Source organism: Pezoporus flaviventris, unplaced genomic scaffold (assembly GCF_033815535.1).
Source record: "Pezoporus flaviventris isolate CSIRO_AGI_PZ_B2104156 unplaced genomic scaffold, CSIRO_AGI_Pfla_v1 ptg000073l, whole genome shotgun sequence".
Classification (NCBI taxonomy): Eukaryota; Metazoa; Chordata; class Aves; order Psittaciformes; family Psittacidae; genus Pezoporus; species Pezoporus flaviventris.
In genome coordinates this window covers 5,793,875-5,814,796 of record NW_026892621.1, presented here as the reverse complement: position 1 = coordinate 5,814,796, position 20,922 = coordinate 5,793,875, and the positions used below count along the sequence as shown (strand labels likewise).

Sequence of the window (20,922 nt, the reverse complement as noted above, 5' to 3'; positions counted from 1 at the left end):
CCCTCCTGTCTTGTGGGCTTTGAGCTTCAGGACCACGTTTAATGGAATCACTTCTGGTGCTGAAATCAGAGTTTGCTTCTGCCACTGAGCTTGGTAAAAATGTGACAGCGGTCTCGCTGCTCTACATACAGGCAAAACCCACTTCACAAATACTGCTGTACACAGTGGTCGTTAAGTTGTAGGAGTCTTTGGTTGCCAGATCTTGGCAATATGATATTGTATGATATATATATACATAATGATATAATATTGTCCCTCTGTGAGGCAGTGCTGGGCGCCAAAGCCAGGCCGGCTTCCTGCAGAAGGCACCCACTGATGGATGCTGTTGCTGACCTGAAAGGCCACAGGGCACAGCCTGGAGATGCTGCGAGGCCTCCTGAGGTTCTAATACAGGACTGTTCAACTGCCCACCCAGCTGTGGAACAAACAGCACAGGACACGCTGTCAAGATTAAATGCCACATCAATTTTTTAGGCTCAGCCCCACCTGCACTGCACCTTCAGCTGCTTGCTCAGGGCAACAATCTGGTGTGAGGAGCACCCCTGGGCTCATCCATGCTTGGTCCTTTTCTCCCCTGGATAAATGGAAACATAAAGACAAAGATGAACCATGAAGAAACTATGAGCCCACTAGCAGAGAGGACTTCTGGCCCGCTTGCTTACCTCTACATTGCACTGCTTGATGCCCACCAAGAGGAACCGGTGCCTGCGTGGAGTTACTGTTTCCTACTGTGTTGCCGGCTGCTTCCCAAGGACAGATTCCTGCCCTGTGCTCCTGCCTCCTCCCGTGCCTCCTCTCCACACGTGTCCCTGTGGCTACAACACAGCAATGCAGGTGGACACCATGAGTTTGCTGAGTTATTACAAAAAAAACGGAATAAAAGATCTGAAAATGTAAAATCTCACAGGAGAGACTGATCCATTTGCACTGACACCTGATGGTCACAGCTCCGTTTTTTGTCTATGTACCTTGTACAGGTTCTGGCGACCAACATTAAACACAGAACTTCAATGTCAGTATGACACTGGTGCCCAATGAAGCTGACACTGGATTGTGTGCCAAAATACAAAGCAAGAGAGAAGTGCTAAGCGAGAAGGTGCACATGTGACTGATGAATGCAAATTGCATTGAGAGTTAAGAATAGAAAATAAATTATTTAACTATGTCTTTAAACATTTGCTACATGAAAAGCCCTTTTAAACCAGTCTCCTTCCATGGCTTTAGCCATTTTAAATAAAAAATGCTGCTTACATGCTCGAAAGCCTTGTTCCCAACTGCACATCTCAGTATTCCTCCTGCATTGGGGTGTTGGGTTTATTTGGATGTTTTGTTACTGCTTTTGAACCACCACTTCTGTGCGTTTACTGTTCCTGTAGGACAGCCAAGGGCTGCTAGGTGCTGCTCACCCCTTGGTGCCAACCAGAATGGGACAGTATGGTGTGGTGTCCAAACAACAGGAACTCTGGTGTCAGAGGGGAAAACTGGAAGGGGTGTAGGTGGTCATCTACTGACCCCGCTCTTGCTGCAGCTCAGTGATCCCTGGTGTGTCAAGGTTGGTTTCATAGGTGGCTTCTTTGCAAGCATTTACTTATAGAGCAGACAGAGCCAAGGGGAGAAAAGGTAACTTGGTTTACTTCTCTACACTAGCATGGAAATAACTACAGCGACAATTTGTCTAGAGCTACAGGGCATCAGAAAATAGGACTTTGTATAGACCGCTGCAGAGGAAATCTATGGGTAGAACACTATAAAACCATAAGAAAAACTGGGAAGCTCAAAAAATGCTGGGAATCCTTCCCCCTGCACTGCTGACCATGGCTGAGCCCTCCCTGAGCACCACACCAGAAGTGGGACCTGAGGGCTCGGTGTTGTGAGCTGCTCAAAGCAAAGGAGCAGATGCAGGCTCTTCCCAAGTGCCCACCTGAGGATGTCACTGTTGGTGAGACATCTGCTCCCGAGTCATCTAAATACCCCCAAAGCCCCCCATCCAGGAGCTCCCAGGCAGCAGCAGGTCTCTTTGTGCAACGTGGCCTCTGGGCTCCCAGTGCCCATGTGAAGGCTCAGCTGCCTGCAAGGCCTGTGTTTGCTGTGCAGATGTTCTCCAGGGGTCTATTTTGGCCTATGCTGCTGGTTTGTGTTTTTTTCCAGTTGGTTTAAAAGCATGTATTAAAAACCCACTTCAAAATCTAAAAAACATAACTTGATTATCAAAGTATGCTTTGCTGAGGCATCTCAGCTTCACCAGTCACTCCTCCTTGCCCAAGAGCAGCCAAGCACCCTCCTTGCATGGCTTCTAGATGGAAACACACATGGAGAAGTCAAGACAATGAGACAACATCACCAATTAGTTTCTTAATCTGCTAATCCCTACTAACATTATTAGTATGGTGTCCCAGTTGCCAGAAGAGAGCCACTGAGTCTTCCATAACTCATTCTGTGCAATGTTGGCTCTGGCGTCTTCCATCACAACTTTAGATAACCCAACTGACTTTGCAGGAGTGAAAACCCTGATGGGTCGGAGCAATCCCAGGCACAGCTACAGGTTGGGCAAAGAAGAGATTCAGAGCAGCCCTGCGGAGAAGGACTTGGGGGTGTTGGTTGATGAGAAAATGAACATGAGCCGGCTTCAGTGTGTGCTCGCAGCCCAGAAAGCCAACTGTATCCTGGGCTGCATCAAAAGGAGCGTGACCAGCAGGTCCAAGGAGGTGATCCTGCCCCTCTGCTCTGCTCTATTGAGACCTCACCTGGAGCATTGTGTGCAGTTCTGGTGTCCTCAACATAAAAAGGACATGGAACTGTTGGAACAAGTCCAGAGGAGGCCGCAAGGATGATCAGGGACTGGAGCACCTCCTGTATGAAGACAGGCTGAGAAAGTTGGGGCTGTTCAGCCTGGAGAAGAGAAGGCTGCGTTGAAACCTCATAGCAGCCTTCCAGTATCTGAAGGGGGGCTATAGGGATGCTGGGGAGGGACTCTTCATTAGGGACTGTAGTGACAGGACAAGGGGTAATGGGTTCAAACTTAAACAGGAGAGGTTTAGATTGGATCTAAGGAGGAAATTCTTTCCTGTGAGGGTGGTGAGGCACTGGAATGGGTTGTCCAGGGAGGTTGTGAATGCTCCATTCCTGGCAGCGTTCAAGACCGGGTCGACTGAGGCCTTGGGTGCCATGGTTTAGTGTGAGGTGTCCCTGCCCATGGCAGGGGGGTCGGAACTTGATGATCTTAAGGTCCTTTCCAACCCTAACTATTCTATGATTCTATGCTGTGAGCACAGCTCTGCTGCTGGATGTAACCATCACCTGAGGAGCAGTGCGGGACCACAGGGAGCACAAAACCATGACGGCTCCTTCTCAGAGGAGCATCTGGCTACACCTTTGTATGTCCCGGCTACCCTCTGTTGTGTTCACAAAAATCCCTGTGGTATTAAGAGGGTTCAGCTCAGCGGCAGCTGCACTGAAGACATTGGAATTTTGGGTGGTGCTTTGAAAACACAGCTGTTTTCATGGAGATGTAGGTGGGACTTGAGGAAAGGCGATGAGGATGAAATTCTTCACGGATCACAGGGGTTTGGTGTGATCAAAGCCCATAAAACAAATGGGAGAGGGAACTGGACACAGAACATGGTGTGGATGAGCTGTTAGGCTTGCAAGCGTTTCCATGCTCCTTAAAATACTGGTTTTATGAAGGGAAGGCAGTGCCTCAAGTTGTGGTTTGGTGCATTTTGGTTGTGCAGAGGCACGAAGACAAATTTCCCCATGACTGCCCTGTACCAAAGGGCATCAAACCACTGAAAGCTCTCTTTAAACCCGCACTGAGAGGTGCTGGTAGATGGCATTGACGAGCAGTGAGCAGACTGTAAAGGTGTGTGCAGCTCCCATGATGGTTCCCAAGCCTTTCCTCCTTATCCTGTTTTACTCCCTAGACTTGCTCTTCAACTTGCTGGTTGAAGCTCAAAGCAATTAAAACCATGCTAGATCAATTTAAACGTACAAGAGGTCTCATTTTGAGAGAGCAGATGCTAACGCCGCTCAGCACGATGAAGAAAATAGGCCCCTTTGTGCATCCTGAGCCATTCAAAACAATTGAGTCACGGTGCGGAAAGCAGGGCTGTGATCTTCCTGCTGCACTACCACACCTTGAGCTATGCCAGAAATGTCACCTCCATCTCAGAAACACCCATGGTGAGCCAGAGTGTGCCACTTCTGACACGGCTCCAAGCGCAGCTCTGTGCCGACACTGGCTGGAAGTCACCTCTAGGGCAGGTCAATTCAGTGGGCACGGGAAAGAACTCAGGCAGTCACTCTCCAGTTGTCCAGACAGGTTCTGCCACGCTGATGATGGCCTTCTCTCTATAGAAAATCATAGAACTGATGTTATTTGCCCCCTGTAATTCCCCTTGTCCTCCACATGTGATTTCAGAGGACTTCTGTGGACTGATGAAAGAAGAGAAATGTCCATCTTTTTTTTGGCTCTAAGATAAATAGGTTTCCAAATGAGATGGATTCCAGATGCTGAATCCATCGTAAGTGGAATTAAAATCACACCTTGGTTGGGATTCCATTTGTTTGTACTTTGAAGGAAGCTCTAGCACTTCTCAGGGAAGCGTGTCAGTGGCTACCGAACACCCCTGGCACACTGGTCCCCTAAACACCCCACAGGACTATCACTTTAACCACCTTCAGCATCTCACTGTTGAGGGGGACCAAGGTTCTGCATCCTCCATCTCAATGCAGAAGAACTTGAGGGTTCCTCTTTTTTTCTGCTGCTGCTGCTGTGCCATCTCCATCTGAGAGGAAGCTGGTGTCTGTGGGGTTGGGAGGTTCGGGGTACATGGATGTTACATGTCTCCATGTCCCTTGCAGCACACAGGCAGTATCCTCCTGCTTTGGTCCTTCATAGGCATGAGGGATTTATTTTTTACAAGGATTTATTTGTTTTACTTTCCACAAGGGCCTGTAGGGACAGGCCAAGGGGAATGGCTTTAACCTGCCAGAGGGGAGACTGAGATGAGCTCTTAGGCAGGAGCTCTTCCCTGTGAGGGTGCTGAGGCGCTGGCACAGGGTGCCCAGAGAAGCTGTGGCTGCCCCATCCCTGGCAGTGTTCAAGACCAGGTTGGACACAGGGGCTTGGAACAAGCTGCTCTAGTGGAAGGTGTCCCTGCCCGTGGCAGGGGTTGGAGCTGGAGGAGCTTTAAGGAGCCTTCCAACCCAACCCATTCTGTGATGCTCTTATTTTCACCCCCTTTAGGGCAGCAGCCCTGCTTGCAGTGGTGGAAGGGCTGCCACGGGCAGAGGTGAGTAACTTTAACAGGAGCAACACAATTCTACCAACTAAACCGAAGGTCATTATTTTTATTTCTCAACGAAAATCAGCACCCGTGCGCATTCGCAGGCCCGTGCCCGCCGTTACCACCGGGACCCCAGCCCCAGGCGTTATTGCTGCCGGCGGGGCAGCACCATACTTACAGCTACTTTCCAGCGTCCCTGCCCCGCGGTGGCTCGTCCTTCGAAGAGGGAGGGCTCCTGCGCTTCGCTTTTGCGGGCACACTTTTGGCGTCGCCCCGGTAGCATCACCCCGATAACGACCTTTGGAGTCCCCCCTCCGCCGGCCCCCAGCCCGGGGGCAGAGCCGCGCCTGGCCCGCTCTCCTCATACACCCCCGCGCTTCGGGGTGTAAACCCGCCCGGACGCCCCGAGCCCCCGGCGCCCGCCGAGCCCCGGCGGCGGCGGAGGAAAGGCGGCGGTGCTGGCAGCTGACGTAAGGACATTACGAGGCAAGGGCCACATTTCGGGTGTTGATGAGGAGCTCGGTACTGTACTGTCACCAGGGGGCACGCCACGGAGCGCATTTCGCCAAACATTTTGAATAAGAATCATTTAACAACAACAACAACAAAAAGCCCCGGCCCGGCCGGCGCTCGCGGAGCCGAAGGAGCCATGCAGCCAAACTTTGGGGAGCCCGGCGGCATTGTTGTTTTCCTGGCAGCGCCCGCCCGCCCTTGAGGAGCCGTACCTGCATTATCGGATATTTTTTATCTCTTTATTTTGTTTTCTCCCCCTCCTCCCACTCTCCAGCCCCCCCCCCCCCCCTTCCTTCTCCTCCTTCCCTCCGCGCCCGGGCTCGGCGCCCTCGCCGGCGCTCGGCGGGAGCAGCAGCCGAGGCGGCCCCGCGCAGCAGCCGCCGCCAGTCCCGCTCCGCCGGGCGCCCCGCCGCGCTCGGGAGGGAGCTAACATGGCGACGGTGCCCGTCTATTGCATCTGTAGGCTGCCCTACGACGTAACCCGCTTCATGATCGAGTGCGACGCCTGCAAGGACTGGTTCCACGGCAGGTAACACAAAGGCATCGGGCCTTTCCCCCCGCGTCCGCCGCGCTCCCGCCGCCCTTCGCCGCCGTTTCTCGCCGGGCAGCGCGGGGCGCGGAGCCGCCGCCGTGTGCAGTTTTCCAACAGGCCTTTTTGGAGAGCAGGAGCAGGAGGAGGAGCCACTGCCCGGCTCCCACCGCTCTCCCCCGCTGGAGATATTTTTTTGTGTGTGTTTTGTCAATTTTGCGGGATTTCCCGCACATAGCCCAAGCCCCCCCCCATCCCCTTTTCCCCAGCCATGAGCGGGGCTCCGGTGTCACCGGGGCGGGGGGGGGGGGGGGGGGGGGGGGGGGGGGCTTTGTGCTTGCTCGGGGAGGGGACGCTCCCTCCGCCCGCCCGGGCGATGGCACCGCGGCGCCGGGCTCTCGCAGCCGGGGTCCCGCACGGGGCCCGGTGCGGGCCGGGAGGGCGGCGGGCGCGGTGTCAGCGGGCTTCGGGGCGGCGGGCCGGGCCGCGGGGAGGATTCCGGGCACCCCCCCACCCCCCTCCGGTGCTCCGCGGCTCCCGGGGTGGCGAGCGCGGGGCGGAGCGGGGGGCAGCCGGGGTGTTTCCCCGCTGACAGGGCTTCCATCGCCGCCAGCCCTGCGGCTTAACCCTTGGCGGGGCGGGCCGAGGGCTGAGCAGAGCGCGGCGGGGCCCAGCTCCAGCGGAGGGGCGGCGGGCGAGGCGAAACCGGGGCCGGGCGGGGCGAGCGCCTGCCCTGAGGCGGGGAGGGCCGGGCCGGGCAGACCCCGCGCGGCCAGAGCCCGCCCCGGAGCCCGGGCCGGGCACCCCCGCCCCGCCGGCATCTCCGCCGCGACCCGGCGGCCCCTTCACGGGGGGCGGCTGCCCCCGACCACCGCCGCCGGCCCTGCCCGCCGAGGCCGGGGCCTGCTGTAGCGGCGGCGGCCGCAGGGCGGTGGGGAAGCGGCGGCGGGGGAGTGGGATCCGGAGAGGGGCGGGCCGGGGCGAGGACTCTCCTTTTCGGCTCGTTTCCCCCCAAACCGCCCTCGGGAGCGCCGGCGCGGCAGACAATGGGCGTGCGGCCGCGCTGGAGTTGGGGCGGCCGGGCGCAACTTCAGAGCGCGGTTGTTATTATTGTCTTCCTCCGGGAAACGGGGAAGTTGGTGGCCGGCGAGCCGAGAACTTTAAAATACACCGAACTGCCCGGGCAGCCGCTTGGGCACCGACCTGCGGCGCGTCCCGGGCCGGCGGGGGTCCCCTTGGCCAGGGGAAGGTGAGGAGGAGGGCTGCCGGGGAGGAGGATGGCAGGTTGCTGGCTCTGCGGCAGTTCTCCGTGAGTGATGGAAAGTGCAAAAAGTGGAATTAAAATCCGGCAAACCACCTGGATGAGCGCGTTTTATGACAGGTATTCAGGAAGGTGAAGCCATAACTCTCCTTCGAGCGCCTCTGACAGTTGTTTCAAAATAGTTGGTGGAGGTGAAGGCCAGAAGCAGTGTCTGCTGCCACTGCAGCACGCAGATGCCGAGTAGGCCCTGGGTCAGCTGCAGATACTCCCCAAAACTACCCTTGCACCCCAAAAAACATTAAAGAACCTTTGCTGTGTTGCTGGGGTTGATGTTCTGCCAGCAAAATACTGAAATCAGTAGTTCTAGTGCCAGTGTTGGGTTCTCTATATGTGTGGTTCCGGCCGCGAGGCTTAAAGCAATTGTACTGGCCCGTGTGTCAGTTAAGACTTGGGTGCAGTTGAGAGGGTGAGGCTGATGTAGAGGCTGGAGAGAAGCTTCAAATGTGGCGTGCGTGAAACTTGGAAAACTTAAGAATGTGAAAAAATACAGATTTTTATGCAAAGTGGTGTCAGAGTGGGTTTGTGAAAGGAGAAACAGCAAAAGGAGTTAAGCTGCCTGCATACGCTGGTGAATTTTGATTAAAACAGATGAAAAGAGATCAGTTGTAGCTGATCAAGAAAACATTTCATGCGCAGTCAGGGGCAATAGCTTATGTAGGCACAAAGGTGTTTTACTTTGTGGTGTGCAGGGGCAGAATGGAGTTGTAGGTCTGTTGCAGGAGTGTTGTCCCCTTTTTGCTTAGCTCACGGAAGCATCCAGAGATTGATTCTAAAGAAAACTGAGGAGAAGGACACCTTCGACAGCGTCAGAACCTCAGATAATCGTATGAGAGAAGTTTGCGGAGTGATTGGATAGAAAACACTGGATACATGCCCCTGATTGCTTTTCCTGGTGTTCTGTGAACAAAGAAATATTCAACAAAGAAAAATAAATGTCAGGATTTAGTTGTATGAAATCGTCCTGTCCCTCTCTTAGACACTCATAGTACTCGTAGTGTCAGTGTTTATATGGAGACTGCTGCAACCAAACCCATGCAGGTTTGCAAGGCTCATACTGTTAAGGAGGCTTGTCCAGTTTTTTAATCATTTAACCCTACTTGTGTCTCTTTTTAACATGACGTACAGCATGTGTCTCAGAATAAAAAGTGTCATTTCTGTTCTGGGTGTATTCATGCTCCCTTTCTGACCAGGGTTTCCAGCTATTTCAATAAATGTTTTTCATGGTTTTATTCACTTGGCAGCCACAGTGTCCTTGTGCTGAAGTTGGGTCTCATCCCTGTGGCAACTTCAGCAGCTGTGATAGTAAATGTTTATTCTAAAAAAATCAAATGTGTGTTAACCTTACTTAATGTGGGTTAGAAGTTGGAAATGGGGAGTTGGAGCCATAGCGTTTGGACTAGTGCTCTCCAGACCACTGCCAATGGTTTGATGATGTGCTGTTGACTACAGTTTGGAGCTCACTGCTCTCTGCTGCTTCCCAATACAGGTGCCAGAGGGAGGGATTCCGAGTTCTTCTGGCTTTTAGATATCAGTAATCATTTTTATTACCATTTTCGGAGAGGATTTCTCTTGCAAAATGGTGTTTGAGCTTTCCATAGAAATCATGAGTTAATCCTGAGGAAGGTCTGAGTGGTCCCTCCCTGCGTGGCTGGGGAGGTGTTGCCTCAGAGTGCTCCCTGCTGTTGCCTGCCAGTTGCCATCATTGTGGTGGTGGGCCTGCATGCAGTGAAATTGCTGCATTGGACCGTATGGCTGGATTGATCCATACTCCTGATGGATAGAGATAAGGCGTCTGTGTTGGTTTTGTAAGTCAGTGGACTTTGGTAGCCTTGCCCATGTGGTGGTGTTGCTGATCTATAAGAAGAAAGGGTAAAGAACCTGTCATTGCTGGCTCTGTCCTTTTCTTTCCAAAAGCTGTCTGCATCCTTCTCTTACAACTCCATGTTGTAACAAGCCATCACCCAAGAGCCTGGAACACTGTTCATGAAGTGTGTTGAGCTATGGAGCCACCAGCATGTTTGCAGAATGCTGATTGTGACTTCTCCTTAAATTGAGTTTCATCATTTCGTGCTTCCCCTTTGCCTGAACAGCTTGAGACAAGCAGCTGCAAGCTCCGTCTGGAGAGGATGGAGATGATCTTATGGCAAAAGGAAAATAGTGCTAAAGCAGACAGGGGTGGTTAGACTCCTCTTTTGTGAGGAGCCTATGTTCTTTGATGTGGCTCTTTGGTCTGATGAAATCCCACACATCTCAACTGCTCCTAGACCTTTGCTGTAAAAAACCAACCTCAGTGGTCTGTGTTTTCCTGGCTCCTCAGTCATTCTGTCATAGCATGTCTGTGTTATGTCCCCAGATCCTGGGTCCCTTCCTGAACGGGAGCTCCTGGCATCGTCCTGCATGTTGCCCAGTGGCAGGACTGCAGGCAAGAGCAGTAGCTGGGGTTGTAGGTGCTGCTCTGCTGTAAAGCCTGTCGATGTGCGAGATGGCTTTTTGGTACTTAGAGGAGGCCAGGAGAAGAGGAATAGGGAGTTGCATCATGTGCTGATGGATCAGCAGGTGCCCAGCCACTCTGCTGCCTCACCAGTGGGCCTGGATGGACAAACAGCCTTGTACTGGCTGCGCTGAAGGCCGGAGGAGATGTTTTCTGTGTCAGCTGCTGTGCAGGCTTATATTAGATGAGGTGGGACAAGACAGCCCATTGGCTTGGTGGAGCGGTATGGGCAAAGCATGTTACGGTTGTGCTGTGCAAAGAGCAATGCCTTCTCCTCTGCTCTGGTGACAGTGCTAGCCATGCTCTATGAGTCTGTGCGTGGCTCAGGAGCTGCTGGCTCCAGGGACACCTTGAGTCCCTTTGCTCTTCAGTCTCTTTTCTGCCGTTGCAAGCACAAGGGCTGGTTTGCTGACAGGTTCGGGATGTAAACTGCTGAGGGTTGGAGCAGGTCATGTTTTAACAACAGGTCTGCATGGGTCTTGTCTCTTACAGGAGTGTTACGGAATGACAGAATCCCAGACTGGTTTGGGTTGGAAGGGACCTTAAAGCTCACCCAGCTCCAACCCCTGCCACGGGCAGGGACACCTTCCACTTGCTCCAAGCCCCTGTGTCCAACCTGGCCTTGAACACTGCCAGGGATGGGGCAGCCACAGCTTCTCTGGGCACCCTGTGCCAGCGCCTCAGCACCCTCACAGGGAAGAGCTTCTGCCTAAGAGCTCATCTCAGTCTCCCCTCGGGCAGGTTCAAGCCATTCCCCTTGGCCTGTCCCTACGGGCCCTTGTCCCAAGCCCCTCTCCAGGTTTCCTGCAGCCCCTTTAGGCACTGGAGCTGCTCTTAGGTCTCCCCTTCAGGAGCCTTCTCTTGTCCAGGCTGCCCCAGCCCAGCTCTCTCAGCCTGGCTCCAGAGCAGAGCTGCTCCAGCCCTCGCAGCATCTCCGTGGCCTCCTCTGGCCTCACTCCAGCAGCTCCACATCCCTCTTGTGCTGTTGCCCCAGAGCTGGATCAGAGCTGCAAGGGGGGGGTCTCCACAGACAGAACCTGATGTTCAAGCAAGTCAAGTCCTTTTGTACACGTTTGTTCCACTAGAAATCTGTACCTGGTTACTCATTGCAGCTGTAGGTGAAAGAAAGTAAATTATTTTCTCTGCCGCGGATATTCTGTTACTAGTTCTTACCACATAGACCAGTTGATATGGGGTGGGATCAAACAATCACTTGCTAAATAAAGTAACAAGTATTTTTGTATTTGTTTTTCCACCCTATGAGTATTTAAACTTTGATACTAATTGTCCCAAGTGCAGCTGAAGTAAGTGACTTAGTAAAATTGCAAAAGTTTTACTTATCTAGAAGTATTTCATGCTGTTGCCACAGCAGCATAAAATTATGATTTCAAGGCCAGGTTGGGCAGAGCCTTGGGTGACACGGTTTAGTGTGAGGTGTCCTCACCCATGGCTGGGGGGTTGGAACTGGATGATCTTAAGGTCCTTTCCAACCCTAACTATTCTGTGATTCTATGATTCTGTTCTATCATGAGAGTTAATCCAGGTGCTTCGGTGCTTAGAATGATCTCTGGCTGGGTTAGGAAAAGCACTTGTCTGTTACACTGCAAAACTGAAGTATTGTGTATGGGGAGATTCTGCCCTCCCACTGGAGCGTTCAGCATTGTCCTGTTTAATGCAGGCCTGGTTTTGCATGGCAGCATTGCAGTCCTCTCTTTTCCATAGGCTAATCTCGAGCTGTGGCCATATTTGTAAAAAATTTTAAGATGAGGATAATTCTAAAAATATGGTGCTGTTTGCTTTAGTGTTATCACAGTGGAGGGAGTTACGCAGGTTAACTATACGATGCCCAGCGTGATTGTCTTTAGTGTGTGCGAGTTCAGATAGGGACGCGGTAAGTTCTTTCAGTAACTCAATATTTAAGATTATTCCATGTTTTCCTGAAGATTTATACTCAGTGATATACTGGGGGATTGCCCAGAGGAGCTACCGTGGATGAGCTTTGCTAATACCTCTACCAGAACACTGTCCCTTCCGCTCTGTCTCAGCAGAAAGAGAAACCCAAGTTGGTTAGAACTGATTCTGCAGAGCCCACGAAGCATGCCAGTTATCCTCAGTAAAGAGTCCACAAGGACACTTCAATGGGTATTGTTTGCCTTGGAGGGAGCACAACCCAGACAAACCAAGACAACGATTTTTTTTTCCTTTTTTAAAAAATATGAGTTGTCAGTGTGGAATGTGGAGAAGATCTGAACTTAAGATAAAACTGCTAAAATGCTTCTTGTCTTCAGGTTGAAATCGCTGCCATTTTAATCCTCCAGTAGCATACCATTATTTACACTATATATTGAAAGTTGTTCAGAGAACCTAAGAGGCTTTTTTCATTTTAGATCTATTTAATATCTTTTAAAAAGTTCTTTTTTTTTCATGTCTGGGGCTGCAGAGATGTAAAAACACGGGGCATACGCGTCCCAGAACTGATGCTGGGTTTGGGGCCTCGGACTGTTATGTGGTCCCCCAGTGATGATTGACACCAACTTCCCAAGCATTGGGAATCTGGTGGATGGTAAAGCAAGTTGGTTTTGCATGTGCCAGCCCTTGTGTTCCTTGTCCTTTGGCATGGCTAAATCAGCTTCTTGTCTTACCATTTCACATCCATTTGTGCTCTGAGAAGGAGCTTGAGGTTCAGAATGGAAATATGTCAGAGTTTTAGTATGCCATTAAAACTTGAAGTTGACCTCAGAGAGTCTCCTGGGCCACTACAGTATAAATCACAGCTGCAGGAATACTTTGCAAGTGTTTGTTAAAAGTATAGTCTCAATTTGGGTCGCAGATTTCTAAATACGAAGTTTTATCTGCAGTTGTGTCTGCAGAGAAAATAGGCTAAAGGGTTGAAAGCCTGTACTGGGTGAAGATTAAAAGGGTTGAATATTAAAAAAAAAGAAGCTTGCATGGAAACTGAAGTTCACCCTTCACTTTTCCACGGTGGTATTGTAAAGCTGACATCCCCAGGAAAAACACTTGGCATAGTGCTCAATCCTGAATGGTAGGATAGGCTCCGTGTTTAGGTATCCATGGAAAAAGTGCATCAGCTTCCCCATTTCTGAGTCTCCTGTCCTCTTCTGAGCCACTGCCCAAGTAGTGGACAGGTTTCCAATGGATGCCCATGCAGCACCTAGGTCTGCAAAGCTGGCTTCGAAGCCCAACAGACATTTTTCTTTTGATCAGTTCTCTGCTCTAGGACTGAGCATCACTCTTAGAGACCTCTAGGTTTACAGTGCCTGGGTGTCTTCTGTTTAAACTTTCTCCTTAGAACACCTCAAGGTTTCAGTTTGAAAAAGTGTAACTAAGACTGAGTCTAGTTGTGAAAAGAACTGATTACTCCAGTTTATGCAAAGAGAAGTTTTAAGTAGCATGAGCGCTTAGCTGGCCTGAACATGGAGGTTTTGCTGTGTCAGCTCAGAAATCATGGAGTTATTCTCCAAATTAAAGTATGCTTTAGAAAATACAACTCTAAGTAATACTAAGTGTGGACAGTAACGTGGGAAGAGCTGGTCTACAAGTATGTTGCTTGGTGCACTGGTACCTGAGAGTATGTATAGAAGACGGAAGGGTGTTGTATATAAGGATTCTTTTAATTTAAGAGGGGTTTTGCACAGATTTTGCCTCTGAAAGGATAAAATATTATGAAGATTAAGCACAATTTTTGTTTAATAAAAAAAGGAACATTAGAAAAAGAGTATGAATTAAGGAGTGCCCTTCAGCATCCTGAACCTTTAGCTCCATTGTGTTTGGTGAGCAGTCCTACAAGCACCCAAGTGCCTGTTCATTTCAGTAGTAGTGGAACTGCACCCTTACCAGGTGCTGGCTCTTAATATAATAAAATAAAGCAGTGTCAGAACAGAAAAATCAGTGGGAATTGGTTCCCTGGGGCTTTGTCTTTACTGCTGAATAGCTCTAGAATAAAGGAAATAATGAAGGGACTTTTGATAAGGTCCTGTAGGGACAGGACAAAGGGGAATGGCTTTAACCTGCCAGAGGGGAGACTGAGATGAGCTCTTAGGCAGAAGCTCTTCCCTGGGAGGGTGCTGAGGCGCTGGCACAGGGTGCCCAGAGAAGCTGTGGCTGCCCCATCCCTGGCAGTGTTCAAGGCCAGGTTGGACACAGGGGCTTGGAGCAAGCTGCTCTAGTGGAAGGTGTCTCTGCCTGTGGCAAGGGGTTGGAACTGATGAGCTCTAAGTACCTTCCAGCCCAAACCAGTCTGTGACTCTCTAATATAAAGGTGTGCTGTTGCAGCACTAGGGTGCTTTTTTTTTTTTTTTTGTGAAAATCACCTGGATTTTTCATAGTAACCATTTTATGCGTCTTATCTGTGGCTGGGAACACTGTCATATGGGTATGTATTAGAAAATCTAATACTTGCTGAGTGAGATGGATAATAATTCCTTTCTAGATATTTGTTTGAAAAAGCTAAGCCTGTGCCCAATCTATTTTAGGGCATTATGCACAATCTATTTTAGGATGTTCCCTAGCTGTTTCTTACACCTGAATACCGTCCATGTGGAATTTAATGGCAATAACAAAGTGTTTAGCAAATTTTACAAGATCTGTCATGTGGACTTGCTCCTGAGGGGATTTTCCCCCCCTCCATGTAATGACTGAGTAGCTCAGACCCTCCTGAAGAATACTCTCTGAAGGACAGTGGTGTCCCTGTGATCATAGTTTCTGGTAGTGTGGTGGGATCAGACTACAGCTTTGCTTGGGTGCTTGGTGCTCTACAGCCCTGGGATCCCAGCCCTGGATGCTTCTTACCTGGTGAGGGGTGGTTTTCCTCTGGTCTCAGAGAGTGCAAACCCTTCCTATTGAGCCTTTGGGTAAAGTTGGCTGACAACGTGTGAAGGACCCCCAGCCAGCAGCCCAGGAAGGAGTTCCTGTCTTTGCTTCCTCCCAGTCACATCCCCAAGGAATGATCAGTGACACATATCTCGATGAGGCCATGGCTTAGTAATGTGTCTAGAGACCTGAGGAGGTGTGAGGACACCAAGTTGCACTGTGGTGTTCATGTGCTTACAGTGGCACAGTTAACTGGTGCAAGCCTCTAATTGGATAGTCCACAGGTTTTAGTATCTTATCAGTTAGTTTTAGCGAGTAGTTGAGAAAAGCAGGAAGTTAAGCAATAGTGTATTTTGACCAAAAAAAAAAAAAAAAAGATTGTAAAAACAAGAATGTATTTAAATTTTCTATTTGCAGTTGTTAATGTGATCATCTAGAACTGTGTGAGGTGAGAGCAGTTGGAGTTACAGTTGCCCTTTTGTTTGTGTTTAATGGCTTATGGATTTCATTGTGTTTTCCTCTTTCAGCAAAAAAATGAGGTACATTTACTCTCAGGGAGAGCATTTTTCCTTGAAGTTTTCATGAGGCCCTTAGTGACGTGGTTTAGTGATGGCCTTGACAGTGCTGGGGTAAAGGTTGGACTTGATGAGCTTAAAGGTTTTTTCCCAACCCGTTGATTCTGTAATTCTATGCTCTGGCTTACTGAAAGGATGCAACCAGTGAAAAAAAGAAATGAGATATTTCTACAAGGAGTCATTAGTTGTGATTTTTTTGTTAAACCTCCTTTTTGCTGTTAACACCTCAATGGAAGGTGATGGAAATGTGGAAACTGTCAGGAACATTGCTTCTGTGTCGTATGTGCCACTCTTTTATCTGGAAAAGCTGGATTTGATATGGCCAAATTATAATGATTAAAAAAAACCAAACCCTAATAAATGTATACTCATTGTTCTAAAAAAATAGATCCTCCTGTGCTCCTTTGGCACAATGACACCTTGTCTGCACTGTGTGTGAACAGCAGACTGGTCTTAGGTGATCAGATGATATCTTTGGTTTTGGGGGGCTTTGCACATGGAGCACACATGGTTACGGTATGCATTTGCGATTGCTCATGTGTATAAAAATACACTCATTAAGTGTGAGCCATGTGGTTGTGATTTACCCTTCCAGCTCGGGTCTGTGTTGCTCCTGTGACGATGCTGAACAGTGTCCCATTGTGCGTGCCTAGCACTGGGCACTGCACAGGCCTCTGCCTTCTACTGCCAGATACAACAAAGGCTGCAAATGGTTTTCATTATGGTTTTAGATGAACGTAGAATAACGGGGGAGCACATGAAACAGCCAGTGGTCGTCACTGGGGAATACAATCCCCACAGTCAGAACATGAGCAATATTCAATCCCCTCTATTGACCATCTCACCAAACCTCTGGATCGAGGCAGGAGGAGGAAACAAAAGGGCTTAAACTTCTACTGCTCTTTGGCCTGTGTCTAAACAAGTGCAGCATCACCTGGATCACCCTATAACCATTTCTGATTTTCTTTCTCTGCATTCATGATCACTGAATACCCTTAAATACAATTGCAGCAGTTGCTATGGAATGTAAAATTAGAGTGTATCTGGTGTACTTTCCTTTTTTTCCTTTTTTTTTTTTTTGGTAAAATGTGCCGTTTATTGGCTGGAATTAGTTGAAGCAGGACCATTTGAACCTCTAGCTCCTTACAGACTGCTATAGGCAAAGCATATGAGTTCCTACACCAGAAATATTTCTTGTGGAATCAAAGAATGCTGTTGTGGTGAAGAATCCTGCTGGATACCTGAGTGAATCGTAGAATCCCAGGCTGGTTTGGGTTGGGAGGGACGTCAAAGCTCATCCAGTTCCAACCCCCTGCCACGGGCAGGGACACCTTCCACTAGAAGGTGCTTGCTCCAAGCCCAAGCTTGCTCCAAGCCCAAGCTTGCTCCAAGCCCCTGTGTCCAGCCTGGCCTTGAACACTGCAGAGCTGCTCCAGCCCTCACAGCATCATCATGGCCATCAAATATTGCAAAGGTCACTGATGCAGACTTGGCACCCAGTGTCAGTCAGTGCCTGACAGAAGGGAAGGAAAGGAGATGCCTCTAACAGCAAATTCAGATTCGGAGGCAGCTCGAGTCGTCAGCCGGCTGTCAGGGTGGAAGCCCAGCAAATACAGACCACAGTACTGTTCCAGACATTCCCCATCTCCTGGTCTTCTCCTGGCATTCTCCTCCAGAACAACTTCCACTCCTCTTCCTCTTACAGAGATAAACTATTAATTTTCTTCATTGTGTTACATATTACATTTAAAATATCAATGTACTAATTAATGTGCCTGCATGAGAAAGAGTTAAACCAGACTCAACCACAGAGCAGTTAACTGCCTTGACCAAAACTCAGGAGGAAAGGAGCAAAGCCAGTGATGAAACCTTGTCCCATCTCCCTGTCCTCTGCATTTATGTCTGTGTCTGACTAGTATGTCTCGTAATACAAATGGCAAGAATTTAACAGAGACCTGACTGTAACAGTTTTCTCAGCAGCTTTAAATCCAGACTATCTTTATGCTCCACAATTGTACAAAACACACTGAAGTCACGGCAGATCACCTCCAGGCTGCACTGCACCCTGCATTTCAACCAGAGCACCAGGCACACTGCAACAACAGATCAAAGTGCTGAATGACCAAGGAAAGCATAAAGAAACACATAATTTCCCCCCCTAAACTAAGCTTTTAGTTTATAGCGTGGAACAGGAGTTAGTATTACAAAATCCAGTCTGGGCAAGTCACCACAAAGCCCTCCAATGGCTGCTGTGACCACAGCACCACCTTGGCCTCACCATAGAAGATACCTGCTCACCCCTGAGCACGATGCTGGGTCACTGGCTCTAAAGAAGTTCAATACATCATTATTTGGGAGCCTAGAGAATTGCTTACACGGGACCTGTTGGAGCGAGGCCAGAGGAGGCCACGGAGCTGCTGCAAGGGCTGGAGCAGCTCTGCTCTGGAGCCAGGCTGAGAGAGCTGGGCTGGGGCAACCTGGACAAGAGAAGGCTCCTGAAGGGGAGACCTGAGAGCAGTTCCAGTGCCTAAGGGGGCTGCAGGAAACCTGGAGAGGGGCTTGGGACAAGGGATGTAGGGACAGGCCAAGGGGAATGGCTTTAACCTGCCAGAGGGGAGACTGAGATGAGCTCTTAGGCAGAAGCTCTTCCCTGTGAGGGTGCTGAGGCGCTGGCACAGGGTGCCCAGAGAAGCTGTGGCTGCCCCATCCCTGGCAGTGCTCAAGGCCAGGTTGGACACAGGGGCTTGGAGCAAGCTGCTCTAGTGGAAGGGGTCCCTGCCTGTGGCAAGGGGTGGGACTGGATGAGCTTTAAGGTCCCATCCAGCACAAACCATTCTATGATTTCTACATTGCAGAAGCCCAGCAAACTTGTAATTGCGTGCAGCCTTCCCTTATTACTTGGTATCTTCAAGGCAGAATGTGTGTCTTGAACACGCTGCGCTCCTTTGCAGCTTGGCAGTGATATGGCATAGCAGATAACTGACAATCCACTGTGAGTTTCTAAGTGTGTGTCAGAATATTTAGCTCTTGTAGTATGTGCTATCTGAATCAACAAATCTGTGTGTAAGTTGCAGTTTCTGGAATGCTGCTGTCAGAGATGTGGGTAATGTCATTTGCTTGCTCTTCTGGGGATTTTTGGATTTCATTTGGGGTTTCGTTTTTTCTCAGCAAAAGTTACCTGATTTTACTTCTTAGGTAACTCAGAGGTTAGATGACATCAGCTGTGTTTTCCTCCTGCACATTCACTGCTCACTGTAACAGGAAACCCCCATGACCTGGTTCACAGGTGATGTGATTGTGTTCTTTGCATTTTCAAGTTGAATGCAGTCCATGGTCCTTGTTGGGTGACGTGGGTATTGCTACAGATGTTTGAATTCCAGATTAATTTGATGTTTTCAAGCTGTATCATGTGGGGGGTAGGTAAAAAAATTGGTGTCCGTAGGGTGGCCCTGGTGACATAGCATACACACATACACCATAGCACTTGCAGCCCAGAACCCCCCCTGTGCTGGGCTGCACCCCAGAGCGTGAGCAGCAGCTCAGGGAGGGGATCCTGCCCCTCTGCTGTGCTTTTGGGAGATCCCCCCTGCAGCCCTGATCCAGCTCTGGGGCAGCAGCACAGGAGGGACGTGGAGCTGTTGGAGCGAGGCCAGAGGAGGCCATGGAGATGCTGTGAGGGCTGGAGCAGCTCTGCTCTGGAGCCAGGCTGAGAGAGCTGGGCTGGGGCAGCCTGGAGAAGAGAAGGCTCCTGAAGGGGAGACCTGAGAGCAGCTCCAGTGCCTAAAGGGGCTGCAGGAAACCTGGAGAGGGGCTTGGGACAAGGGATGTAGGGACAGGCCAAGGGGAATGGCTTTAACCTGCCCGAGGGGAGACTGAGATTGCACTTTAGAGTGGCTGGCTCCCTCCTGGGTTCCAGGTCTTGGTTGTGCCACAGGTCTTCAAAGGGACAGAAGTTTCACAGGGAGTGTCACAGGCACTTCAGGAAGGATGGAGTACCTGAGGGGAACCCAGCCTGAGAGGACTGAAAGCGTTCTCACTTTAGGTAAGGTTTTATCTTTGAGGAGAGCAAGGCTGAACTCTAATTCTGTGTTGATAAGCCACTCGAAGGAAAACAATATTAACATTTTGTCATGTTTGTAAAAAGGCATAAAAGCTGTCTGGAGAAAAAGAAAAAATGTATTAGAATCACAGAATAGCTTGGTTGGAAGGGACCTTCAAATCTCATCTAGTCCAACCCCCTGCAATGAGCAGGGACATCTTCAGCTAGAGGAGGCTGCCCAGAACCACATCCAGTCTGGTCTTAAATATCTCCAGGAATGGTGCATCTACCAGCTCTCTGGGCAACCTGTGCCACTGTGTTACCACCCACACTGTAAGCAGTTTCTTCCTCATGTCCAGCCTGACTCTTCCCTCTTTTAGTTTAAAACCATTCCCATATAATAACTTAGGTAGCTTTGGAAATAAGTGCCACTGGTAACAGTTTGCATCTTCCTACTCTTTTTCTATATGAGTTCCAGTAAATGTATCATCTTGCTATGTGCCACACAATCTGTAAATTATAATTTTAAAATTATAATTTTAAGGAATAATGTTAAACATAAATATAATGTTAATTGCGCTTAGGAATATGTGTCAGAAAGAAAACAACACTTCATCCAAGACTTAGCAGAAGCATAGCAAAGTCTCAGTACCATGTGCTAGGTGGCGTAGGCTGAAAGACCCAAAGGCTCCAGGTGTATGAACAATAAGAGCTACTCACTGTGTCCATGGAGACATTTAAGCCACAGCTCACAATGTAACATGATTACATTTTTTTACAGTTCTTTGGTAAGTGGAAGTCTGCTCCATAAATTGTGTACAGTGTTTGTGGGTTTGCAGGCTGAAGCAAACTGCTGCAGTTTACAGCAAATAGCAATTTACAACAGTGCAGCATCACACCCGTAACAACGTGCAGTCTCCAGAGCACCTTCTTTACTAATGGCACCGAGTGCTGCTGTGTATTTTAGGTCCTGTTAGTGCTCCTCCACAGTTCAAAACAACATGTTGTTAAGAAATATTTCAGGGTTCCCATGTCAGTTTGGACCAAATCAGTTGCTCAAATGGGATGTTTGCGCTTCCCAACACATTTGAGTGATTTGAAAGTAGACTAAAAATTACAGGAGGCTGCAACATGTGTTTCCTATTGGAAACTAATCAGTGTTTTGTTATTATTTGCTGATACTGGCATCATATGAAACTTAAGGAAATCAGTTTTAGACAGTCTGCTTTGAATATTATTTCTTATATGTGTTTTCAGATCTACTTTTTGAACTTTTGAATGTTTTCTGCTTTTAAATGACACCAACCCACATAAAAGATTTGATAAGGAGAAAGATGAA

At 49.4% G+C, this 20,922-nt stretch overlaps 1 protein-coding gene across 4 annotated transcripts in view; it reads left to right on the top strand.

Annotated features, from left to right (window-relative positions):
- Positions 1-5,747: 5,747 nt before the first annotated feature.
- Positions 5,748-20,922, top strand: part of PHF2 (PHD finger protein 2) — an 83,905-nt gene continuing 68,730 nt past the window's right edge. Inside the window, exon 1 of one of the 4 annotated variants that reach the window (XM_061473019.1) lies at positions 5,748-6,327. In XM_061473019.1, the coding sequence (XP_061329003.1) occupies positions 6,230-6,327 (98 nt within the window). In that variant the 5' untranslated portion in view covers positions 5,748-6,229. The remainder of the gene's footprint in view (positions 6,328-20,922) is intronic. The other 3 variants (XM_061473018.1, XM_061473017.1, XM_061473016.1) reach the window with 3 other exon arrangements.